The sequence below is a fragment of the Sander vitreus genome, chromosome 10 (assembly GCF_031162955.1).
Source record: "Sander vitreus isolate 19-12246 chromosome 10, sanVit1, whole genome shotgun sequence".
Classification (NCBI taxonomy): domain Eukaryota; kingdom Metazoa; phylum Chordata; class Actinopteri; order Perciformes; family Percidae; genus Sander; species Sander vitreus.
Window position 1 is genome coordinate 17,351,269 of NC_135864.1, and position 24,105 is coordinate 17,375,373.

The 24,105-nt window shown below is 39.7% G+C and overlaps 1 protein-coding gene across 1 annotated transcript in view; it reads left to right on the forward strand.

Moving 5' to 3' along the window:
• dock2 (dedicator of cytokinesis 2) overlaps window positions 1-24,105 on the forward strand; it is a 103,038-nt gene that overhangs the window by 74,226 nt on the left and 4,707 nt on the right. The window contains exons 27-42 of the mRNA XM_078260610.1: window positions 8,008-8,106; window positions 8,233-8,327; window positions 9,713-9,791; window positions 9,954-10,054; window positions 10,412-10,470; window positions 10,933-11,081; window positions 11,627-11,712; window positions 12,010-12,166; window positions 14,229-14,269; window positions 17,085-17,175; window positions 18,083-18,193; window positions 18,880-18,969; window positions 21,011-21,115; window positions 21,669-21,810; window positions 22,145-22,226; window positions 22,932-23,016. Coding sequence (XP_078116736.1) covers window positions 8,008-8,106; window positions 8,233-8,327; window positions 9,713-9,791; window positions 9,954-10,054; window positions 10,412-10,470; window positions 10,933-11,081; window positions 11,627-11,712; window positions 12,010-12,166; window positions 14,229-14,269; window positions 17,085-17,175; window positions 18,083-18,193; window positions 18,880-18,969; window positions 21,011-21,115; window positions 21,669-21,810; window positions 22,145-22,226; window positions 22,932-23,016 — 1,572 coding nt within the window. The remainder of the gene's footprint in view (window positions 1-8,007; window positions 8,107-8,232; window positions 8,328-9,712; window positions 9,792-9,953; window positions 10,055-10,411; window positions 10,471-10,932; window positions 11,082-11,626; window positions 11,713-12,009; window positions 12,167-14,228; window positions 14,270-17,084; window positions 17,176-18,082; window positions 18,194-18,879; window positions 18,970-21,010; window positions 21,116-21,668; window positions 21,811-22,144; window positions 22,227-22,931; window positions 23,017-24,105) is intronic.

The following is a 24,105-nucleotide window of genomic DNA, read 5'->3' on the forward strand; positions in this document are numbered from 1 at the left end:
TGTTATTAATTCCTACACATTCTCTCTCTTTCATCCTCTATGTCTATTTGCCTATTCCTGTCACTTTGCTGGTGGCTAATCCCATGCCATGCCCTGGTTTGTGTGTGTGTGTGTGTGTGTGTGTGTGTGTGTGTCTGCATTGACTCTGGCCTGGTGGTAGACCCAGAGAAACTTTGGCAGCCCAGAAGTGTCTGCTCCCAGGGGTCGAGCCAGGACATAAACAAACACGCTCGCACACACACTCTTGCTTCTATCAGTCACTTTATTTATATCTCTGCTTTTCTGTTTGAACGCAGTCTACTATCGCCTTACTCTCTCTTTCTGTTTTGGTCTGTCGCTTTCTCCCCCTGGTAACTTCACTTCTTTCTCCCCTTTGACCTGTTTTGTCGCTGCCCTCCCTGTTCTTTGCCCCACTTTAGCCTTTTCACACCGTTCTTTCCTCTTCTTTTTATCTTCATCCCGCACACACACCTCATCTTCTGTTTTCTTTCCCACCTGCCACCCTCTCATTCTCTTTAGTTCTCTGCTCCTATTCATGCCAGCTCAGGATGATGCTGCTTTCTTTCTCGAAGGCAAACGAGATAAAACGCGAGAGATAAATTGAATAGAATGTGAGATTAAACGCCATATGACATCAGGTTCTAATCACGCTTAATTTTGAGGGCTTTGTTTTTCGTGCACTGCAGGTGTTGTGTGCTTGCAAATTAATTTCCTCATCTGTCATGCATCACGAAAGACGAGAATATTTATTTATTTACAGGCGAGTTTAAGAGTTTTAGGCTAGGGATCACAGTAGGTTTAATTGACTTAGTGTTTGCTAAAACAAATTAAATAAATGTACACTAATGAAGCAGACGTGCTCACAAATATAGTAAAACTGTTGTGTTGCCCTTGTGTACAAGGGCTTATGTAACTGTGTTTTGAGTTATGTGTTTGTGTGTGCATGGACAATGATTTATTATGTGTGTCTGTGTTCCCTGAGTGGTCCCCTGATGCAGCATCCATGTACTGTAAATATCCCTCTTTACCCCACCCCCATCTGAAAATAACTGGTGATGTATGCTCTACTGCAAAGTGGTTGACTCACCTTGTGTTGTGTTTCAATTGACCTCTGATGAGGCAAGCAAAGGTGTGTGTGCGTGCGTGCGTGTGCGTGTGTGTGTGTGTGTGTGTGTGTGTGTGCGTGAGCGTGAGCGTGTGTGTGCGCAGTGTGCACATTACATAAGCTGTAAGGGGTCTGAGGGGAACACATGGGGCCTTCAAATATAATACACATGTAAATACATACAAGGTTGACAAAGCATGAGACCGTTGTGCTGAAGCTCTGAGGTCTCAGTAATTTGATTTTGGAGTGGAAGATGAGAAGAGAAGCATTTCATTGTCAAAGAGGAGGAGTACAGTGTATGAGCTGGAGACTGTTTCTCTTCTCTTCTCCTCTTGTTATTCCCGTCCCCTTGACCTCTAGCCATCTCTTTGATATGTCTTCCTTATTTGTATCAACTGATAGTGTCTCTTTGTACTTGACTGGGAAATGAGAGTCTGAGGACGCATTGATCTGTTGAACAGTGAACAGGCATTCGTTCACATACACACAGAAATGCAAACACCCATGCAATCACATAGGCAGCCCATATTACCCCTTTCTTTTTCTCTGCCTCAGACAGACACATGGACATCACCCTGACACATGCAACAACTCTAATTACACCGCCGCACAATTCATCTCTCTCTTTCACCCCCCCACCCCCCACCCTCTACTTCTCACCTCAGCCCCTAGGTGTCTGGAAATGTGCGTGTGTGTGTGGTCAGAGATGAATGTGTCTGTAAAGGGTACAGTGAGGAACGCTGCAGGCTTCCAGTCGGACTGTTTTTTGTAGATGTTCTATTTAAAAAAAAAACGATCACAGTTGAAAGCAGCGTGATGACTTGCCACCTGGGGGGGGGGGGAGACCACAAAAAGAATGACGGAAGGGAAGAGGAGAAGAAAAAAGGAAAGGGTGGCAAGCATAGTACAGGCAGGATATGGACCTAAATGAAGTGCTGCATCAATGGACCTGATATTGAATTACTTGAATGGATGGTTGTTAACGTGTCCCCCTGAGCTTTAAAGCATTTTTTTTGTGATTTCTGCAGTTTCAGAGAGCAATTCACTTCTACACCGCTGTCGTAAATAGGGACAGCTGTACACATGCATTTGTTATGATTACAGTACATTATAAACACAGCCAAACATCAAGCAATTGCAACAACACAAAACATAGCAAGTCAGCTAATATTAAATACTAGTCCAACAGCAAGAAGGCCAGCTCAGCGTCTGTCAATGCAGCCTTCTATAAATTCTAAAAGCCAATCCAAGAGGTCTCTTGTCCAGCGGCCTCTTGCTCGGTCACTCTCTCCTTTTTTTTTTCTTAGCTTCCTCCGCCTACTTCCTCTTCTGTCTCTTCGCCTCTGCCATGATGTCGGTAGCGGCTGTTGGACTCGGTTCCGTTAGCCACTCGCCTGGCTTCAGTTCTGGTACGCGCAACAAGTAAAGCCTTCTGTCCATCAGGAAACTGTAAATCACTGAGAGTCGAGGCAAAGCAGCCAGAGGACAACAGAGGTCAAACCAGAAAAACATTTTTCTTCATAAAATATTATCCAGTTTTACCAACATCAGTGATGGTGTGTGCCGTAAAGCGTTACCCACTTCTCTTGGGAGATCCGACCTGCTTGCCAACGTTACATAGTGCAAGAAAAGGTGTTCAGGGCGCAGAGTGGGAATGACAGAGGCACCATTCAAGTCAGTGTAGCATCAACATGATTTTAAATCCATTATTTTAAGGTAAAATAGCTACATAATGTTGCTTTAAATTGTGTCATGTTTTGATTTTGAGAAAAGAGAGGCTTTGTCCAATGAAGATTAACAAAAAGATTTAATGACAAAATGGCATGACAAAAACAAGTTTTTATGTTCCAGCGGGCTGAAAAGCTCTCTCCCCTAACGGATCCTCATTTTTCAGTGCCTTTCCTTCCCTATCCTGCTCACTACATTCTCCTGGAGTGGTGCAGTTCTTTTTCCCCCTGTGGCTTAGGACCATATTCCATTGGTCCTTCGTTGCCGCGGTGGCATGTCCATGCCCCTGGGCGCATCCCATTGGTTTTCTTTGTCGCCCAAATGAGGAGGGTGTACTTCTAAATTGGTGTGTTTGAGGTTACTCTCAGATGAAGATCTTTTCAACAGGATGTGAATTATTTTTAAGCTACAGGAATAAACATTTTTTGTTCTAAATTAGTCGGCACGCCAACAGGGGTCGGCACACTACATTACGGCCAAGCATGCGCCCTTAAAATAGCATCTGAATAACGCGCCACTGACTTTAGACTAGGTTTTCCCTGGTCTGTGGCGGAATTGTTTTCTGAAACTGCAAAATAGCACTAGGGAACATTTGCGCCGGAACACGCCTCCTCTTTTTGCTGAACCACCCCCAGGAGCGCAAGTTCATTCCCTAATTTACCAACGTGAGTCTGTTGAGGGAAAAGTCCGCTGTGCGTCGGGTGCAAAATAGGAATGATATGCTATATGATATGCGTCGGTGTACAAAGTCAATTGCGCTGGGTGCAAGATAGGGCCCAAAAGCAAATTGATATCAAAGATTAGCATTGTTATAACATGTTTAAACTCTACAATTGAAACTCATTTATTCATGTATTTATGTTTGTAGTCTGTTTTGCTGCGCGACTGACTTCCTATCTGTCAATCTACTAGTCCTCAAAATAGGCTAAATGTCTTAGATATTGGCAATTTAATACGTGAGAAGGAACACCAAAATTGTCCATGTGTACCTGGTGGAATACTTGCTCCACTGTTCCACACTAGTGAGTGACAGTTGTGACTGACAAACAATTCTTTCCTCTAACAGCTGAAACCCTACCACTTATAATTTAAATTAGGGTTGTCAAAGTTAATGCTTTAATGCTGTCTTAATTTAAAATGAATTATATGTTAATTATATTTAATTGCATCAACCACATGTTGCTGTTTATCCCACCGGGCATCCTTTGGGGATAATGAACTTTAAACTTGGTTACATAAAGTGAGTCTATGTAATTTTGAAATAGAATTAGAATGTATGGTACCAGAAGTTAGCAAACTTCAGATATTGTTAGTTATCTGACTTTATGGCTCTTCTCTATTTGTGATACCGTTACAGTATGTTGTAGCATGTCACAAACATTTCAATGGTTTTATCACCATGTTCATGGTGACAGTTTGACAGTGAAGGTTTTGTTGCTGGAACCAGAAGTTTCAGTTGTCATTTGGTAAAGCAGGTAATAATTTTCATTTTCAAAGGCATTCTCTTAAGCTGAGACAGATTCCATATTCTCTGATGATTCAATGAGCACACACTTTGCATCTGCATTGTTCAACCTTTTGAAGTATTTTTACGCAAATCTGGTGGTAGACATTGTGTTGTATTTAGATGGTAGAGCCTACAATAGATGAGTTTGGTGGGCCAAAAGGAAGTTACCGTTGTGCTGCTGACTTTTGCATCCCTGCCGACTCCGAGAATTGCGTCCACGCGGAAGGGTGTAAAGGACTTACATGAATGACTTCCGTATTTCTGTAGTGAGACGTACATTTTATACATATCAGCCTATTTGGTTTATGTCTAGAACGTAACTAGTTTTTCCTCGTTATTATATTTCTTGGGAAATAGTTTGGATGTGTATTCCCGAGATTAAACCCTAGTGTGGAGTGTAATGAACATTGCAGCTTCTAGGGGTTCTGAACTACGTTTGGTTTAGATTAATTTCTAGTATGTCTGTATTTTCAGGTAACTGCCATTTTGATGCAACTCTGAAATTACAGCTTCTAATACATTATTAATGAGAGTGTCCAGAGTGAGAAGATGGATAGATAAATGATGCAAAGTGAAGGAGGAGGAGGTGGAGAAAGGGAGAGAAATCCCAGACCTCGGCAGCATCTGTGTCCTGTTTTGTCAGTAATCTCTTCACTGTTGCGTAAGGCCTTCCCCTCAACAAGCTCTGAGCCCTCTCTCTCTCTCTCTCTCTCTCTCTCTCTCTCTCTCTCTCTCTCTCTCACACACACTGTTGTTATCCGATATTAGATATCAGGCTCATATGCCTCCCATATGTCCTTGCATGTCATGTACTGCAATGTGTTGATTAAACACATTCATGTGTAAGGACACAAACAGTCGATGGTCAGATATTTCGCCCTTTGAGCATTTGTGTTTTTAGATTGCGTTCAAGGAGATTGAGAGCATAAATCCTCAGAGAAGACCAATTACACAGAAGTAGGGCAATACAACACGTGACCTACATAAACAGACGCATGCATGCACGTACGCACGCACACACACACACACACACACACACACACACACACACACACACACACACACAGAGAGAGTGAACATGAAACCAGAAAGTCCTGAACTGTTGAGTAGTTTTGGTGAGTGTGTGTGTGTGTGTTTTTAATCCTGTTACTGATCAACCATTACACACTAAAAAGGGCAAAGAAGGAAGAGAGAGAAGGAGCAGTTTTCTTTTCTACCTGATCCTCTCTGTGTTTTCTGTCCATTTACTCTAGAATAATTGCATAATTTAAACGCTTGTTTTCATGTTAGGAATACTGTCAATGACAGCATTTCTCCATGTTGAGTTGTACCTTTAATGACTACAGTTTATTTTAGTGACTTTAAGACAAAAAAATACATTATTAAAACACAATTTAACCATATTCACTCATTTTAATAAGCAGTACTTACTTTAATGTCACACTACATTGATCTTCCAGCACGTTTAAACAAGTGATGGGAACATAAGGGGGGATTAAAGAAGAGATTGTGCTGACAGGGTATCTGGTAGTGGAGGATGGAGGTAGCCACACACATCCGAGAAAATACAGTTCTCTTCCCCAGTTACACATCAGAGACAGTTTTATGTCCAATGTACTGTGTCTGCCTTTTTATTTTTTCTCTAAAGCTATACATGCTGAAATTGTTTTTTGTTTGCATATGTGAATGAAAAAGTATATTTTCTTATTAGATGCAGGCAAACACACACATTTTGAGTAGATGAAAGCTGTCACCGCATTAGATGCCATTCATCTTTCATCTTCAATTAGCCGTGCATCATCCCTCATCTCTGTCTCCTGTTTCCCTATTGTGCCAACAATTCTGTGAGGATAATTTCACCCAAACTTTGCCTTCTAAGATAAAGCGGAAATACCTGCACATCTGCCATGTTTCTGAAAAAAAGGGGTTTGCAAACTTCATTCCAGCAATTAACGCACAGCAGAGGGAAGGATCAGAAAACATTGTAATGTAGAAGCCAAACTAATTGACATTGACTTTAAGCAAGGCTCTCATTGGTGTGAGGGACATGCCTGCATGTTTACAGATAAAGATGACAAAATAAAGACGGCAGATGGAAAAGAGAGGGCAAAAGTTGAAGAAGAAAAGAAGCAGGGCCACTTTATGTTTTGCAGATCATTTGTCATTTGAAATGTTCTTTTCATTTTCTCTATTTTCCAGAAACATTTTCAATTTAAAACTTTACCATGTTTCATTTTAGGCTTTCAATAGGTAATTGTATTGGCTGGACAGAAAATACAAATGGCAGCAATGTTCCTATGGAGCACATAGATGGAGAAAAGGGAAGTGGAAGGGGCTAATGGTAAATGATGAATTTAGCTTGATGAACCAATTTAGCACTCTGAGAAATAGCATTGTATGTCTGTAATATATGCAAACTGTTTTTACATTCATGCCAAAGGTTATTTATGTTCTCTTCTGGTCAGTGCAGTTGTGTTTTTGGCCATTTCATCTCTGTTTTCTTCTCCTCTCTTGCCTGCTGCCCCTCTCAGTGTCTCCCCCATCTCAGCCTCTGGTTGTGGAAAGGTTTGCTCTAAATTGACCATGAATCTTTGCTTTAATCCAGCTCAAGGATTTTTTTTTCTCAGCTTAAGTAGTTTTCACACAGTTAGAAATTGAAACTAGTTTAAAACCTTTTTTTTTGCTTATCCTCATCTTTCATGTCTGTCTTATTTCACAGTGATGATTGCTCCATCTGCATCCTCACTTTCATCTTATATATGCAATTCTCCCTATTACCAGTCTCTGTGTGTTTTTGTGTACACACCTTGGGCCATATTCGGAGTTAAGTGCATCTTATTTTTTTTTATATCAGGAGCCTTGTATAATTTATTTTTATGTGATTTTATATGATATGGTTTTTGTATGTAATGTTTTTACCATGCCATGATATTGCACTGTGTAAACCGTGTAAAGCCCCTTTTTGTCGACCACATCTTGCATTTCACATTCTATGGACGGGACCTGAGTGTTTGTCAAAATTACCACTCTCCTTGATGTCGCTGGTATTGTCTCGTAAAGTTGTCTTCTGTTTTTCTTTACAAAGAGTAAATCAAATAACACATGTTAAAGGTGATTTTTCCTTCAGACGTTTGCACTTTTCACCATTTGTTACGAGGAACTCTGAAAGCTTTCTGTTTTAAATTGTGTTATATAGCAAATCAGAATATATTTTTCAAATCTAACCTAGTGACAGATTTCAATTGTAGAATACAATTTAGAAAATGGCTGCCAGTCCTCCTGGCAATGGTTATGTTTGTTTATAGTAATTATGGTAATTTGTGAATAACATTGTGGTAACGACTAGTTCATACAGCATCTTTAAACATAACATCACAGCGTCTAGCTCAGAGCGCTGCACTTTTGTTTCAAGCCATGTAGGTAGTATGTGATTATGTTGAAGCTGTTTGGACCTTAGAGAGGTTTTCTTTGAAATTCACTTTAGTTTGGTGCAGCGACAAATTACTTTAAGAGATTTAAACAACTTTAGCTTTAGATGTATAACACTCAGTGTAAGAGCAACTGCACTATGCCCAAATAGTAATGGTCTCTCTCTCTCTCTCTCTCTCTCTCTCTCTCTCTCTCTCTCTCTCTCTCTCTCTTCCACGCTCACACTTTACCTTTGTAGTCCAGGGTGGTAGCCTGCATGACAGCTATCCTCAGCCAGATGGATGATCGTCACTATAATACATACATAGAAACCTTTGCTGGAACCTCTGATCTAGTGGTAAGTACACACACACACGTGCATATGTCTGTTAAATCCACATTGATGGTAGAAAATGTAAAAAAAAAATTGAATGAAGATATATCATATACACACATACTCCTTCTCTTGTCCCTTTCACTGCAGGACTTCCTGATGGAGTCCTTCCTACTTTTCAAAGACCTAATTGGGAAACACGTGTATCCCTCTGACTGGATGGCCATGATCATGGTACAGAACAGGTACTACAAGCATCCATCTACTTGTCCCAGGCCACAACTGCCCCAGTATGACCTGCTATTGGGACATTGAGGCTTGGTGTATGTGATTATTAAAGATTGTTGACATCCACACAAACCCACACAGGGATAAGTTAGAGATAGGAAAGCTGGGGATAAGAGCTGTGATGATGATGAAAAAGGCTGATGTAACAAATGTGTTTGTGAGAGCTGCTGGGGTTTATATATATATATATATATATATATATATATATATATATATATATATATATATATATATATATATATATATATATATAGTGTGTGTGTTTGTGATGTAAGCTAGAGGGGAGGCTGCAGCTGTGTCAAAGGGACAGAAAGGAAATTGGTAAAAGTAAGAGTGAGGTAGAGGAGAATACAGGTTGATGACGAGTCTGCAGACTGGGGTTAGGGAAGAGATGTGCAGGTAGTGAGAGAAAGTCCCACTGAAAAGAAAAGGGAAGGGAGAGGGAATGTCAGTTGGCTGTGAATAACGATGATTGATAGATAAATAGTGTAGAGACAAAAAGACTGGGAGCAGGTTTGCTATTTAACTTTAGAAATGCATAAAGTCACAACTCACTGATACTCCTGCACACTGTGTGAAGTTGCTATCATGATCTATCATTGTGACAAAGGTTTTGAATCTAAAGCAATATTACAGTTTTATCTGAAATAGCAGTTCTGTAGAAAGCTGTGGGCTTCAGCTGCTGTCAAAGATGCAGCAAACAAGTTGCATTTGTGATCACTGATGGATTCTCTTCCGTTTATTCTTCGACATGACAATTTGGTAACACTTTACTTGAAGGTATCGACATAATTGAGACATGACACTATTTGTCATAACTATGACATGACACTGTCATGAACGTGTCATAAACGTTATAAACAGTCATAAACGTTTATGACTTCTGTCATTAAGTGTCATTCGGTTTTTGTCATGACAAGTTGACATTGTTTGGGTTGACATTGATTATGACAACTTGACATTAATCAAAATGACATTACCAGAAGTTGTCTTGGTCATGACAAGTTGACATTACATTTGTTTGGGATGTCTTTGTAATGACAACTTGATATTAACCAGGATGACATTACCAGAGGATGTCTTGTCATGACAACTTGACATAATGTCATCCTGCTATTTCAGATAAAACTGTAATATTGCTTTAGATATAAAATAATAAGTGTCATAAAAAGTGTCATGTCACGATTATGTCGATACCTTCAAGTTGTATAATAATGCATACATAAAGTGTTTTTATTAATCCTTCATCAACAATCAAACTCCTGCATGAGGAAGTTGCTTTTGTTGCATTGATTTTCACAATTCTCTATGGTATATCAGTGTGTGTATTTGTGTCCATTAGAGTGTTCCTGAGAGCCATCAATACCTATGCAGACACAATGAACCAAAAGTTCCTCAATAATAACGACTTTGAAGTGCAGGTTAGTGTGTGTGTGTGTGTGTGTGTGTGTGTGTGTGTGTGTGTGTATATTTACAGGCTTTGACTCATATTGACAGCTAAATATTTTTTATTTCTTGTACTTCTTTTAACAAAGATCTCTATTTCCCCCCCCCCCCCTTCTTCGCTCTTCCTCCCCGTCTAGTTGTGGAATAACTATTTCCACTTGGCGGTGGCGTTTATTACCCAGGAGTCTCTGCAGCTTCAGCATTTCTCGCCAACCAAGAGGAACAAGATTCTGGCCAAGTGAGAGAAGGGCCATATACGTTCCTTATTTATCAAACGTACTCTCCCTGCTCTAATGAAACACTCAGTGATTTGTGATCTATTTTGGATGTTTTCATTTACCGTTCACTTTGCACTTTGGGGTTGCACACTTCCACTGCCTATTAAAACCGTGTGATGCCTGTAGATTGACAAGTTTATTTTGGGGCAGATTAGTGCAACATTATCTTTCCCCCTGGGCTGTTCAATTTCTGAAAGTGAAAATAACAGTATTGATCAAGACATTGCTTCTAAACTAATGGACTGATTTCTCTTTCTGTTTATGTGTATTCTCTCTCTCTCTCTCTCTCTCTCTCTCTCTCTCTCTCGTAATTTCAGATATGGAGATATGAGAAGACTCATAGGCTTTGCTATACGCGACATCTGGTACAAACTAGGTAAGGAATTCTAGTTTATATAAGTGTTGTTGCCTTGCTGCTTCTGGTGACCAGGTGTGTTTACCCTAATATCAAGACATACCTGTGTGTGTGTGTTTTTTTTTGCACAACTCAACAAGCATCAGTAGAATTAGTTTCCTTTACAGTGTGGTAATAAGGGTTTACAATGCCGGCACCATTTCACATAGACAGGCATCAATATAACATATCACCCTATAAATCAGAAGAAGAAGATAAGTCAGAGAAAGCTGCATGTCGGAAATGCAGGGTTATATTCTGGAGATAGGAAGCAGAGTTCAAATCTTTAATGCCAAAGGAAACACTGTTGGTGGATAGAGACCTGCAGAGCCTTCCTCTGGGCAAACGTTGAAACAGGTGGTGAGCAAGAGAAGATAGGCCAGATATGGTTTCACTCACCCTTTTTCATTATGTGTGTGTGTGTGTGTGCGTGTGTGTGTTTAGGCAGTCATAAGATCTGTTTCATCCCTGGCATGGTGGGTCCCATCCTGGAGATGACTTTGATCCCAGAAGAAGAGCTGCGAAGGGCCACCATTCCCATCTTCTTTGACATGATCACCTGTGAATATGCACATTCTGGAAACTTCCAAAAGGTAGAAATACACACATACATTCAACTGAAATGTGTGAATGCTTATATGTGTGTTAAGGTTTTAGGAGAATAATTGATGATCACTGGAAAAAAACACATGTCTTATGTGTCCAACAAAGTTGTAAAACATATTGGTATTGTAAGACATATCTTGTCAAGAAAAAAATGTTTTTTTTCATCCCACCTGAGCATTTTCTCATGTTATCGTATAGCTCTTCTTTTTTGTTTTATTTTCTTATATGCACAAATGAAGAACTAAGAACTGTATGTTTGCAGGGAGCTATAAAGATATAAAAGCCAAATTCACTTTTGCACACACAAAATACAGACGGAAACACTGGCACACGCACATTGTGCACATCCATTGATTTTCTGTGACGGTGCATGAAAGTAAAAGAGACACCTTAATTATCTTTGCATAATTGATTTCTTTTTTATCCCTCTTCTCATTTGTTTTCCACTCTCCCTTTTGTCTCACCCTTTGCTCTCTCTCTCTCTCTCTCTCTCTCTCTCTCTCTCTCTCTCTCTCTCTCTTTTCTTCTGTAGTTTGAGAATGAGATCATTTTGAAGTTGGACCATGAGGTAGAGGGTGGAGGAGGAGACGAGCGATACATGGAACTACTGGAGACCATGTAGGCCTGAGTATTGGAATATACCACATTTACAGCAACCTTTAATGCCTGACAAGTTGTACTCCTACTGTAGATAAACAAGCACATAAGGAGTGATAGTATTGGTAAAATAACACATGGTATAACATGATACAAAAATGGTTCAAATCTTGACTGGCCTGGCTTTGCGATTGTCCCAAAAACTTACCTTAGAGTGTGGACTTGCATCTAACCCTCAACAAGTAAACTTTGGACTCATTTCACTGGTTCAACAGAAACTCAAACACTGAATATCACTTGTGAATGCTTGTCTGCCAGTCTGCTGGATTGTGCTGCAGAGAAACCCACACTGAGGCCACAGGTGCAGCACTTTGTCTCCTTGGTAAAGGGACTCCTCATTCGTCTCCTTGACTACCGCACGGTGATGAGCGATGACAGCCGCAACAACCGCATGAGCTGCACCGTCAACCTTCTGGTAAGTCCAAACTTCTTTTGAAATACATTATACCTTAAAAGTGCTGCAGGCTTGATCAGCTTTACAAATTCCTTCTCCAAAACTGAGGTGTTCAACTGGGCTTTCTTAAAAGGCACTAATATATTACTTGGTTACTAATGTAACCAATGTGGGTACAGGACTAAGTAGGACCTTGGTACCTTGAATTTCATCATATTGCTGTTAGCCTTTCCTCCATAAGAATTTCATATTTTTTTGTTTTCTTCATGTTTCATTGATGCTCTGCAAAGCTTTCAAAATCTCTTCCATATGTTGTGAATCTGGCATGCATCACCATAAATTTGCATTTATTGACACACATTTTCTGATTCATGCACTGTACTTTGTAGCTGTAGTATAGAACCCCCACAGGTGCTGATCACACACACACACACACACACACACACACACACACACACACACACACACACACACATCAATAAACTTATTATTAATTGAAAGACTCATATAAAAAGAGACTAGTAAGTGAGTTTGTTCCACGCAGGTGTCAGTCAATAATCTCATCCATACCAAAAGAGCCACACTGATTGAGGAGTTCATTATGCAACACTGATTGTATGTCTTGTCTTTCATACCAAGGTCTTTGTAGCCCTTTTCCACATTTGATTTATGTCCTGATTGATCTAAAGGAAAAGATTCATCTCTGTGTCTGGTCTCCGACTTTGTTTGCAGAGGGTTGCATCAGCTCTTGTCTGCTCCACATCCTTTCTCTCATGTGATCTCATAATCAGATTCTACCCCAAAGTATACTTAAGTTTAGTAACGTATCCCATCTACCTACAATATGATTGTCTCCACTACAAGTTAAATTATTACATTCCTCCTATAATCAGTTTTCCTTATTTGATTTTGGCATTTTTTCTTTGGATTTTTTCCCAGAGTTTAATTGTTGAAGACATTTCTGAGACGCTAAGGAGGATTGGTTAATGATGAATGGTTGTGTCCGTATCTTAAAATGTGTTATTTTCCCATAAGGAGTTGAAGCTTTTAGAACATTACAGAGATGTTTATCTAGTAGCCTGTGGCAGCTGCCCATTAGCTATTCTCTTTCATTTGTTTTGCCAGCTAAAAAAAAACCTTCTTCAGGCGAGCAGGCACTAGTGCACTCTCCTAACCATGTACCCCCTCAGGCTAACTTCAATTAGGAAGTGCACACACATACACACACAATCACATAGGTATTTGCTATACTTGCTCATGCAGATGCACTTTCAAAGAAATACACTTGTACACATTCACAAACACACACTGCTCATGCTAAAACAACCTCTGCTAACCTCGAGCTAAAGGCTTTCCGGAATAACTTTGTCTTTCCAGGGACACTTTCAGCTGCAGACAAAAGCTTGTTGGTATTGCAGAAATCACTTTCTCCATATAAGATCATATACAGATTTTTGAAAAAGCTTCCACCTGGTGTGTTGTAGGTCATGAAAGATAAATAGAAGGTGATGTTGTGGATTGTGTTGTATGTTCAAAAGATGTGTCAAAGGCAACTGCTGAGAGTCAGAACAGCTGACCTTCATGTAGATGGACAACCTCCAGCAGGGAATTGGCTACTGAAGTTAAAATACATTGATGCAAACACTGATGTACCTGATCTTTGCATAAAATAAAGCAACTAGATATAAATATGCATACAGTGTGCTTTGGCTTTACGGTGAATTTTACAGTAATTGAGCTTGCATATTTGTGATGTGTGTGTGTGTGTGTGTGTGTGTGTGTGTGGCTGGTGATGGGAGGTGGGGTTACATCAGTTCGTTCCCCTCCTCTGTTCTCTGTAGATGTCATTAAACTTCATTAAACTGGGAGTGTGTGCTGCTTAACTAATACATATGCATGCACACACTCCCACACATTCACAAATAGGCAATCAGAAGAAAACACATACAGCCCTTTAGACAAACACTCTTCCACACAAATATAAAACTTAGTCAGTGCAGCGCTACGGAAAGATTTTAAATCTCTCTCTCTTACACACGTACGTTGACTGACACTAACCCGACTTCTCCTTTTGATTTTGCAGAACTTTTACAAGGACATCAATCGTGAAGGGATGTATATCAGGTATTTATGTGCGGAAGTGGTGCATTTGTGTGTTGTAAATGCGTGTGTGTGTGTGTGTGTGTGTGTGTGTGTTGTAAATGCGTGTGTGTGGGTGTGTGTGTGCGCATGTGGCTCTATAATCTGACAAGGGATTATATGAGTCCTGCTGAATTAATGTCAGAATCCACAGGATCAGCTCTTGGTCTGACTGGAGGGCCAGCAGAGAGAAAGAGAGACATGATTGGTGCGAGGGAGGGAGAGGTGAAGAGACAGGGAAAGACAGAATGATGGCAGGAGAGAGAGAGAGAGAGATGGCAGATGACAGATCCCGTCAGGTCCCGCGGTGCATTTCTGGCGATGGCTTATGGACATAATTAGTTAACTGTATGTGTGAATGGTAGCTCAACTCTGTGGTTGATCAGCTGCCTCCTTCTATCCTGTGGAGAATACTGTTAGCATTTGGCCGGCTTGCTAGTTAACGTTAGCAAACAAACAAACAGTTTATTGAAAATACGTATTAAAGCATTACGTATGTGTTATATAATAATCCAGAATGTTATCGTACACAGTACTAGCTGTATTACTACAGCCCACACATGGATAACAAAACCTCAAACCAATTATGTTATGGCCCAGCATGTGAATTATGGACCATTACATTTGCAGCTTAATTGCTTACAGTATTTATGTTGAAAATGATACTTAACAATTAATGCTAACATGACTGCTGAATATTCCCTGTAATGCATTAATTATATGGTGGGGTATGCAGTGTTGGTCATCTTACTTTAAAAAAAGTAATTAGTTACAGTTACAAATTACTTCTCCCAAAAAGTAATTGAGTTAGTAACTCAGTTACCACATTGTAAAAGTAATTAGTTACTCAGCAAAGTAACTGTGACGTTATTTTTTATGTTCTATAACGCTATTACGTTCTATAACCTCTTTAACGTCAAATATGTTTATATTAACTGATTGAAGAATAAAAACACTATATACATAAAAATCGAGCGTTGCTTTGGGTTAGCAGCAGCAACAAGGGTCGTGTTAGCATGTGTTGATGTGAGGCGCTTCATAAGATTCGAGTTGCTTGAGGCAGACGTGGATAAAGTCTTTTTTCCTGGGCATAGCGTGCATGTTACGTAAACATTCTTGCCTTTAATTTCAATGAGCAAGAAGTAGTGCCGGTACTTCCAGTTCGAGAACGCTACCTTTGAATATCCCTGGCTCGTCACCGTTGTCGCTGTCTTGTGTTTAGTGGTAGTCAGAGCGTGCAGTGAGACAGCGTGAGCAGGGCATCCGCCCACCCAGCCAATCATCATCGCATTTGCAACGGTGTCATCATCCCCACCCCTGCTCTCTCCAGGCAGCTGATGTGTAGCCAAAGCCTGACACCTCGAGCTTCATTCAACCAAATTGTGGTAACGCGCCACTTTACATTCTCAGTAACGATAACGGCGTTGCAACGATGGGAAAAGTAATTAATTAGATTACTCCGTTACCGAAAAAATAACGCCGTTAGTAACGCCGTTATACTTAAACGCCGTTACTCCCAACACTGGGGGTATGTAATAAATCTAATTTTCATAGTATACTGTTTTTGCAGTTAGTCTACAAGAATTCAACTTTCTTTACTGTTTTGCACGAACAGAAACTTCGTCAAACAACAATCAAACTGTCATTTTACAAAGTGGTTTATCAAACATATAATATTTAAATTTTGTGTTTTGTGAGATTTTTGTGGAGCTGTCTTACTAGAATATACTAATTATTTTATTTTTGTACAGCGTTGAGTACCATCTACATTGCCTCTGTGTATTACAGTGTAGCACACACAAGAATTAAGAGTTGTGTTAGTATGTATACTGACTTCTTTCTTTGAATGTACTTCCAGTAATTTTGTCACTTTTTATAATGTGAACACACTACATACTGTACTCAAAACCTTCTTAGAATTTGGATGTAGTGTTGAATTAGGTAATAGCTTATGTGATGCTTACAGGGAGTACAAATATTTTATTTTACAGTTATGGACAAATACTTCAGCAGTGTGTCTGATGAACAATTTAAGCACACCTTGTGAAAAGATGCTGAGAGATGGAGGATGGAAGAGAGGGAAAGGTGGAGTCAGAGACGGTGAGGAAGAACAGGAAGGATGAAGAGCGAAAGTGACAAATAGACAACAGTGAAGGGTTAGTCAAAAGGTGCAGATTGACTTAACCAATAGAACAGGCAGAACATCATGTGACTCTGATTGAGTTGGTTAAAAATTAGAGGAAAAAGAAAACATGATGAGGTTAAAACAATGAAAGAAAGCAAAACCCTTCGATATTTAGCCAGACCCAAGGATTGTTCATTTAAAAACTAAATCTACTGTAGAAGCCACTGCTTTCTTGCTTTGTCATCATCATTGCCTTAGCAAGAAAGTCCAGCCTCTGGCCATGTGGCAAAATGTTTTCTCCAGACGGAGATACAGAAAAGGATATTAACTAAAGACGTTCACTAGCATCCCAATGTTCCACTTGTCCTCCTTGCCGGGTTTATACAACATTATTGGGCTACAAAACATCTGTCAGACTGTTAAAAAGACATATGTTAAAATGTCCTTTTGTGAGTTTGCATGTGTGTCCTCTTGAATGACCTTGTGTACATATTTCAGGGTATGTATACGTGTCTGTGTGTCTGTGTGAGCATGAGACAGATTGGCAGTGACACACTAGTGATTAATGCTTAATTTGCTTAAAGTTGCCCAACAGTGGCATCTAGTGGAGTGATGTATAAGTTGCGTATTAAATGACCTCTGTGACTGTGTGTGTTTGTACACGTGTGTGCTCAGGTACCTTTACAAGTTAAGGGACCTTCATCTGGAGGGTGAAAACTACACTGAGGCAGCATACACACTGCTCCTCCATTCTCGCCTGCTCAAGGTAGGACACACACACACACACACGCACACACACATAGGGAGATATTTTGTCATTTTAATGCTGGAACCAGCGCCTTGCTTTGTCTAATCACTTGTCTGTCTGCCACGAGACAGTTTTTATTAGCTGATAAATAGTTGCTATGTTGCTGGCCTCCGAATGATTAAGTTAGTTTATGGCATGGCTTCGGCCACTGGCTGCATCACTATGGTGATTGATTCTGTGTCTTGTGTGTGTGTGTGTGTGTGTGGGGGGCAGGTTTTTGTGTAAGTATCAGCACACACATTTGTCTGAGTGTGTATGACCTCTTTTGTCCCTTCATCTCATTTATGGCACACATAGAGGCTCACAGAGAGGGACAGAGGAACAGGGGCATCGCTCCTCCTTTGTCCGTCTAGTATCATTACATCAAAGCCGTTGAACTCTATAAAAAATTTTATAATCTCCATTCATCTCCAGTGTCAGTCCTGTCATGCCCGCTTCACATTATTGGAGAGAGCAGGCTGTATTGGATAGCATGCTTATTCCCCAGTCTCCTAAGCAGATATAACCGTTCCAGTAATATAAGATAGTGGTGGAGTGCACTTTCTGTTTGGTTTCTAAGTGAATTTCTGTTAATTCATATTATGGAAGATTAGCCATTGTCTAATTTTGATAAAAAATTAGCTGCTTGTTTTTTGGCACACGCTGCTTATGACTAATATTGATTTATTACAACAAAGAACCTCTGAGCTTTAAGATGTTCTCCTCACTTATTTCAACATCATGATAAATGGGACAGTTAAAAACAAAGTTGGTGTGACTATTTTTTTTTTATATAGTTTAAGGATTCAAAAATGATACATCCTGTATCTTACCTTTTGTCTCTGTCCTGTCCTCCATGTTTTTATCTTCCATCCTGTCATTCCAGTGGTTAGATGAGACGTGCAATCCCCAGTTTGAGTCCCACGGCTCCCAAACCCAGCGGCAGCTCAAAGAAACTCTCTACGACACCATCATCGACTACTTTGACAAGGGCAAGGTCAGCATGCTTCACTTTCTTAACGCCGCCTTCATAGAGTAATGTGAGGATTTGAAAAATGTTAATCAATGCTCCAAGATCAATTAAAGTAAGGCTTTTCACTCTGCAGAACATTTTTAGCAGGACGGTTGGAAATTACCATAACTTTCTGAATTCTTTTCACAAAACGATAAAGAATCACAATACTCAGCATACACATTTGTTTGTTTGTTTTTTTTTGGGGGGGGGGTAAGCAAAAGCCCATAAAATCAGAATTCAATGCACAGACTTTTATTTTGGAAAATGTTCCTTTTTCTGTATCAAAAATTCAGTATCTTTTCAGGATGAAACAGTGTTGCTGTGTGTCATAGCTCTGTGCTTTATGTTGGTGTCACATTCACTTTGAATTCCCTATGAGTGTTTTATGTTTTCTGAAGCCGTGAAAGAGACATTTTCCTCCACTCTCCAGAGACCTGAAAACAGATTTTCTCGAAATGATTTCCCACCACGACAGCTGCTGCTGCCGATTTATTAGCAGATGGTATAATGAAGGACACTTCTTTCTTTCCTTGTGTGTGTGTGTGTGTGTGTGTGTGTGTGTGTGTGTGTGTCTGTGTGTGTGTGTGTGTGTGTGTGTGTGTGTGTGTGTGTGTGTGTGTCTGTGTGTGTGTGTGTGTGTGTGTGTGTGTGTGTGTGTGTGTGTTTAGATGTGGGAAGAGGCCATCACTCTGTGTAAGGAACTAGCTGAACAGTACGAAAACGAGATCTTTGATTACGAGTTACTCAGCAAGAGACTGGTAATACATGACTATCTCAAACATTCATGTTTTATCTTTTGCACAGTAATCATGATCTCACATTTTTTTTTCTGTATTTCATCTGTATTTCTCTGAGCCTTCTGCCCTAAATTCCCTTTATAGATGTTCTCCTTCAAACACCCTCTTACACCTAAGAGATGTTCTTAGGTGTAAGAGGGTGTTTGAAGGAGAGGGAGAGACTTCAAGCAATTTATTCAAGTTTTTTGATAGCAGCAGGAACATACAGTAGCTCACTTCCAGTGCACTTAGTGTGTAACTGGCCCTTGTTAAATTAAATATGTGAGTAATGGGAATAAAATATGTACATTGGTCAAATAGTTGTCTATGGACTTTATACCATAAAACTAAATCTATGCAAATTGACCGGCAGCCAGTGTGTAAGTTATAAATTGCACACAGTTTACTTAACCTCTGAACCCCATCTGCACTCTTACATATTACCAACCATTCAGCACAACCATTCATCCATGTTTAAAAATGAATACTTACTTGACACTTGAAGTCCTCCTTTTAAATTCATCTTTTTCTGAAGAACTCTGGTTTGAGCTTCCACAATTACCATATGACCCCAAAAGTGTGATTCCTCAATGCCAATCATCAGCGATATCATTCCCCTCCGAAGCCTTCTTACTTTGTCTTCTCAATCACTCTTCTGTTTTTTACATCGCTTGCTTTGACACCACAGCAGAAGTGATTCCCTCCATGCCCAAATCCAGCACCACCCTTTCCTCTATCTCCCCTTCACCCTTCCCCCCTCCCCACTGAGAATTACACTTTTTCAAACAATGGAAAACTCTCTTTCTTTCTTTATACCACTGCAGCAGTGGATTCTCTTAGCTAATGCCAAATGTATGTGGTTATATAAATGGCAGATATTGCCCTTGGTTGCTGTGCACTTTAGTTTTTCTACATCTATCACCATCAAAGTCCCAGCATTCTGCTGAGTGTAGCTTTGTCATTGTCACAGGCTGCTAAAACTGCAACGGCTGCACATGGTACATATTTCTGAAACTCTCCCCTGAACACATCCTCTGTCTCTCTTTGTCTCTCTTTCTCTCTCTCGCACGATCTGATATCACCAAGTAATTAACAGGCCAGGATCAATGACAAAGTTGTTTGTCCTGGATTAACATTACAACCAACCAATCCGTGGCACGTTTTTATTGTGATGTCATTAATAGTGCGACGTGAAGGTAAATACATTTTTTTTTTTTAAACGGCCACCAAGCCATCGCAGATAAGTGTGTTAATCCAGGACAAAACTTCGTAATTGATCCTGGCCTATTAATTACTCTCTCTCTCTCTCTCTCTCTCTCTCTCTCTCTCTCTCTCTCTCTCTCTCTCTCTCTCTCTGTCTCTCTTTCTCTCTCTCTGTCTCTCTTTCTCTCTCTCTGTCTCTCTTTCTCTCTCTCTGTCTCTCTTCCTCTCTCTCTCTCTCTCTCTCTCTCTCTCTCTCTCTCTCTCTCTCTCTCTCTCTGTCTCTCCCTCTCTCTCTCTCTCTCTCTCTCTCTCTCTCTCTCTCTCTCTCTCTCTCTCTCTCTCTCTCTCCCTCTCTCATAATAAAAAAATTAAATAAATAAAAACAATATTGCCAAAGCATCAAGGATAATAAGATAAGAAAAAAGTACATACATGCATACAATTCATTTAGATAACTAAAATATATAAATTTAAAACAACAACAGTATATTAATATAAAATCCTAAGTGTGTTAGAAAGAAAACAAAGACAAAAAAACAAACATGAAAAACACATGAAGTAGAGGACTAAATGAGAAGGCAGAGTAAACTGTGAGGAGATGAACTACAGATGTTATGTGTTGTTGTGCTGTTTGTCTCTGAGGCTGTGACATGCACTCACATATCTCACTGCTTCTACAGCGCTGACACTATTTTCTCCAAGTAGATGTTGCATTTTTGTCTGGTCAGAGAGTGTATCAAAATCTGTAAGTTTACATTACATTCTCTCTCTCTCTCCCTCTCCTCTCTTTCTCTCTCTCTCCCTCTCTCTCTCTCTATAGGAGAAACAAGCCAAGTTCTATGAAAACATTATGAAGATCTTGAGGCCTAAGCCGGACTACTTTGCAGTGGGCTACTATGGACAGGGCTACCCTCCATTCCTCAGGGTTTGTGTTTATCACTGTTAAGAATAAAAACAATATTACAAAAAGAAAGTTCTCACTTTTCGTAGAGTAGAAGCACACCGATTCACAAAGGATTCACTGACTCCCTTCCTTGTACTGTACATAGGGGTCATAATAACTTTTTCTCTCCATTATCAGCACTGAAGCTAAGCTGTTTAAAATTTTAACAGTGGACACATTTCTAAACACACCAGCAAGATGGTTAACAGAATGGGACATAAAGTACCTTCTGTGAACATTGTGGATCTGTGGATTTCAGCAAACGAAATAAGATATTACATTGTTTTAAGCTCCTACAGTATATTCATTATATGCGTTTATCTGCTGTGGTAAGGAATATTATAAAGTCAGTGACTCAGTTTTTATAGGGGCAGGGCAGTAAAAGGAGACCAGGCATGGGTCCACTTTGAGAAATGCAGTGTCCTATTGAACAAAGTCCAAATCAGAAAAAGAGAATTTCCCTGTGTTGATCACAGGAGAAATAAGGGCTTAATCATTATCATTAGTAACACCAGTGCATTTCCTATGGCTTCAGAACAAGGTGTTTATCCACCGTGGCAAGGAGTACGAACGCAGAGAGGACTTTCAGAACCAGCTGATGAGCCAGTTCCCCAGCGCCGTGCGCCTCAACATAACCACCATGCCAGGAGACGACATCAAGAACTCTCCTCTGCAGTGTATCCTTCTGGCAGTAAATACAAAGTATTTGGGTTGCTGATCTAAGATCCAGTTTTTTTTCCAAAAGAAAATATCATGGGAAAATATAATTTACCTAGAAACACAATAAAAACATACCCAGACATCTTTGTGTATTAGATCTATTCATCTAGACAGTTTTGGTCTGGATCTCAATAAAATCTTTGTTGACTTTGTTTGTACGTTTTGCTTTACCACCTCCCAGCTGCTGGAGGTCTGATGCATCCCTCAACTCTCAGTTTGTACATTCTGACACAGGGCTGTAGACACCCTCCAACATGTAGTGATGTTTTATTCCTGAGTGATCTGAACCAGATATCCAGTGTTTCACAGTGCAGCCAGTCCTCGAGATTCCTCCTCGCCTGAAGAACAAACCTGTTCCCGACCAGATTATCAAGTCAGTGAAAGAGCACGTTTAAATCTTCATATTTTCCTCAGGTCAAATTTGACCCATTTTCAAAGTTTTTAATATCAGAAATATGGGGTTGTTTCAACCAAATTGCCCAAAAATAACATGGATGTACGTTGAATAGAACCCATACAACATTTAAAAAAAAAAAAAAAAATTATTTAAATAAAATTGTGGATGTTTTTATTCATTTTCATAGCATTTACAAAAATGTTTAAATGGTTTCAAAACTGTGTCCTGACTAAACTTTGACAGTCTGTGATCCACTCAACATCCTCTGGTCTTAACTAATAGTCAAAATAATTCATAATTTCAGCTTTTTTTAACTTAAAAAGTTGGCATAAATTAGGTTTATTGACCATGAATAAAAGGTTTAGAAAAGTGACAAAAACGTTTTAAAAAGCGTCAAAAGCATCGAAAAAAGGGACAAAAACATCAGGAAAAGGGCCAAAACAAAGTTCAATTTTAATTATGACCCCGAAGGACAACAAGTTCATGGTCAACGGGAAGACAACACAAGGTTAAAAAAAAATGTGATGGTCTGTGAAATGACATGCTCTGAAAAAGAATAGGCAGTTCTAATGATGTCACATTTCCCTCTTTGTAAATTATTTATTGTCTTTACTTTGTTTGACTTTAACCTCTCTCTCTCTCTCTCTCTCTCTCTCTCTCTCTCTCTCTCTCTCCCTGCAGCTTCTACAAGTCCAACTACGTGCAGCGTTTTCACTATTCCAGACCGGTGAGGAAAGGACCTGTGGACCCAAACAATGAGTTTGTTGTGAGTTTGTTCTTTTGTTTTTTTTTTTAATGAAAAGACTTATGTACTTGTATTGTTGAGATGAGCACTTTAAGTGCCACTTCAGATTCAGGTAATACTGTAGTGCAAGATTAGATATCAGATTGTGTAGTGATGAAGGAAAGAAGTACAAAAAAAAAAAGGCCAATACAAAAATAGAGAGTGCCTAGTGTTTAAAAACAAAAGTAAAGAACAAAAAAAGAAGGAAAACACTGAGATAAAAAGAAATGCAGGACCGGTGGGAAGAAGTAGGGATGTGATTAGCTCTCCCAGGGATGATTTTTTTTTTGTCTCTTGATACTAAGAGATATATTTATTCTTGTAGGGATCTGATTTACTCTCCTTACACCAACGGGAATTACTTGCATCTTCTGAGTAGAATGTTGATTGAAGGAATTGGAATTGAAGTGGACAAAAGTGCCAAGAGTATACCATGTGTTGCAACCTAAAACAAAAAAAGAAAAGCCCTGTCATTCCATACCTGCTAATGACCGTATGACTACAAGTAATGACTTTGGGCACCTGGGTAGCTCACCTGGTAGAGCAGGCGCCCATATATAGAGGTTTACTCCTCGATGCAGAGGCTGCAGGTTCGACTCCGCCCTGTGATCCTCCACTGCATGTCATTCCTCCTCTTTTTCCCCTTTCATGTCTTCAGCTGTCCTATATAAATAAAGGTCTAAAATGCCCCAAAAATATCTTTAAAAAAACAAACATGTAATGACTTTCTCATGGATGTAAATATGTAAATAAATGAGTCCAAAATGGCTGCCACATCTCTGTACCTGACCAAAGGGGGAATGTGTCAAATAATGCTAAAAGACTGCTATGTTTAAAAAACAAACTAAGAAAAAAAACACGTAAGGGTGACACATTTCCCCAGTCAAGAGCGTGACATGCAGGCTCTGCATGCACAGCAAACCAACAATCATGATACATTTTAATCAATTTATCAAACAACCAAAGCAGGCCCCGCTAGTCGACCACAACCTGAAGTTTAGAGGAAGCAACATGCATGCATTATTAATATTCACTTTAGCCTGGATTGATATTATATGAATACAATGGTGT